Source organism: Chaetura pelagica, unplaced genomic scaffold, assembly GCF_000747805.2.
Source record: "Chaetura pelagica isolate M959 unplaced genomic scaffold, ChaPel_1.0 scaffold1829, whole genome shotgun sequence".
In the NCBI taxonomy this organism is placed as follows: domain Eukaryota; kingdom Metazoa; phylum Chordata; class Aves; order Apodiformes; family Apodidae; genus Chaetura; species Chaetura pelagica.
In genome coordinates, this window is record NW_009954450.1 from 12,810 (window position 1) to 13,080 (window position 271).

A 271-nucleotide genomic window follows, 5' to 3' on the forward strand; every position below is an offset into this window, starting at 1 on the left:
CCCCACTGTCCCCCTGTCCCCCTCACCTGTTCATGCCTGGGGCCACCCCAATGCTGCCCTGGGCCATCACCTTCTTGATGCCCTTCAGTGCCACCATCTTGGCCTTAGCAATGGGGTCCATGATGTCCTCAGCTGCAAACTTGTCCAGGTCTGGCAAGAGATCCAGGGGACCCTCAGTCCTGTGCCCCCCCACTCAAAAGAACCCCCCTCCAAAAAAACAAAAGGCAGCCACCCACAGCCCCTACCTGTGTCTGGGAAGACGCTGTTGGAC

The 271-nt window shown here is 59.4% G+C and overlaps 1 protein-coding gene across 1 annotated transcript in view; it reads right to left on the reverse strand.

Moving 5' to 3' along the window:
- The window catches only part of LOC104394855 (histone-lysine N-methyltransferase 2D-like), a gene marked incomplete at its 3' end in the record, with an annotated part of 16,428 nt that overhangs the window by 12,806 nt on the left and 3,351 nt on the right, over positions 1–271 (reverse strand). The window contains exon 4 of the mRNA XM_010004493.1: positions 27–150. Coding sequence (XP_010002795.1) covers positions 27–150 — 124 coding nt within the window. The remainder of the gene's footprint in view (positions 1–26; positions 151–271) is intronic.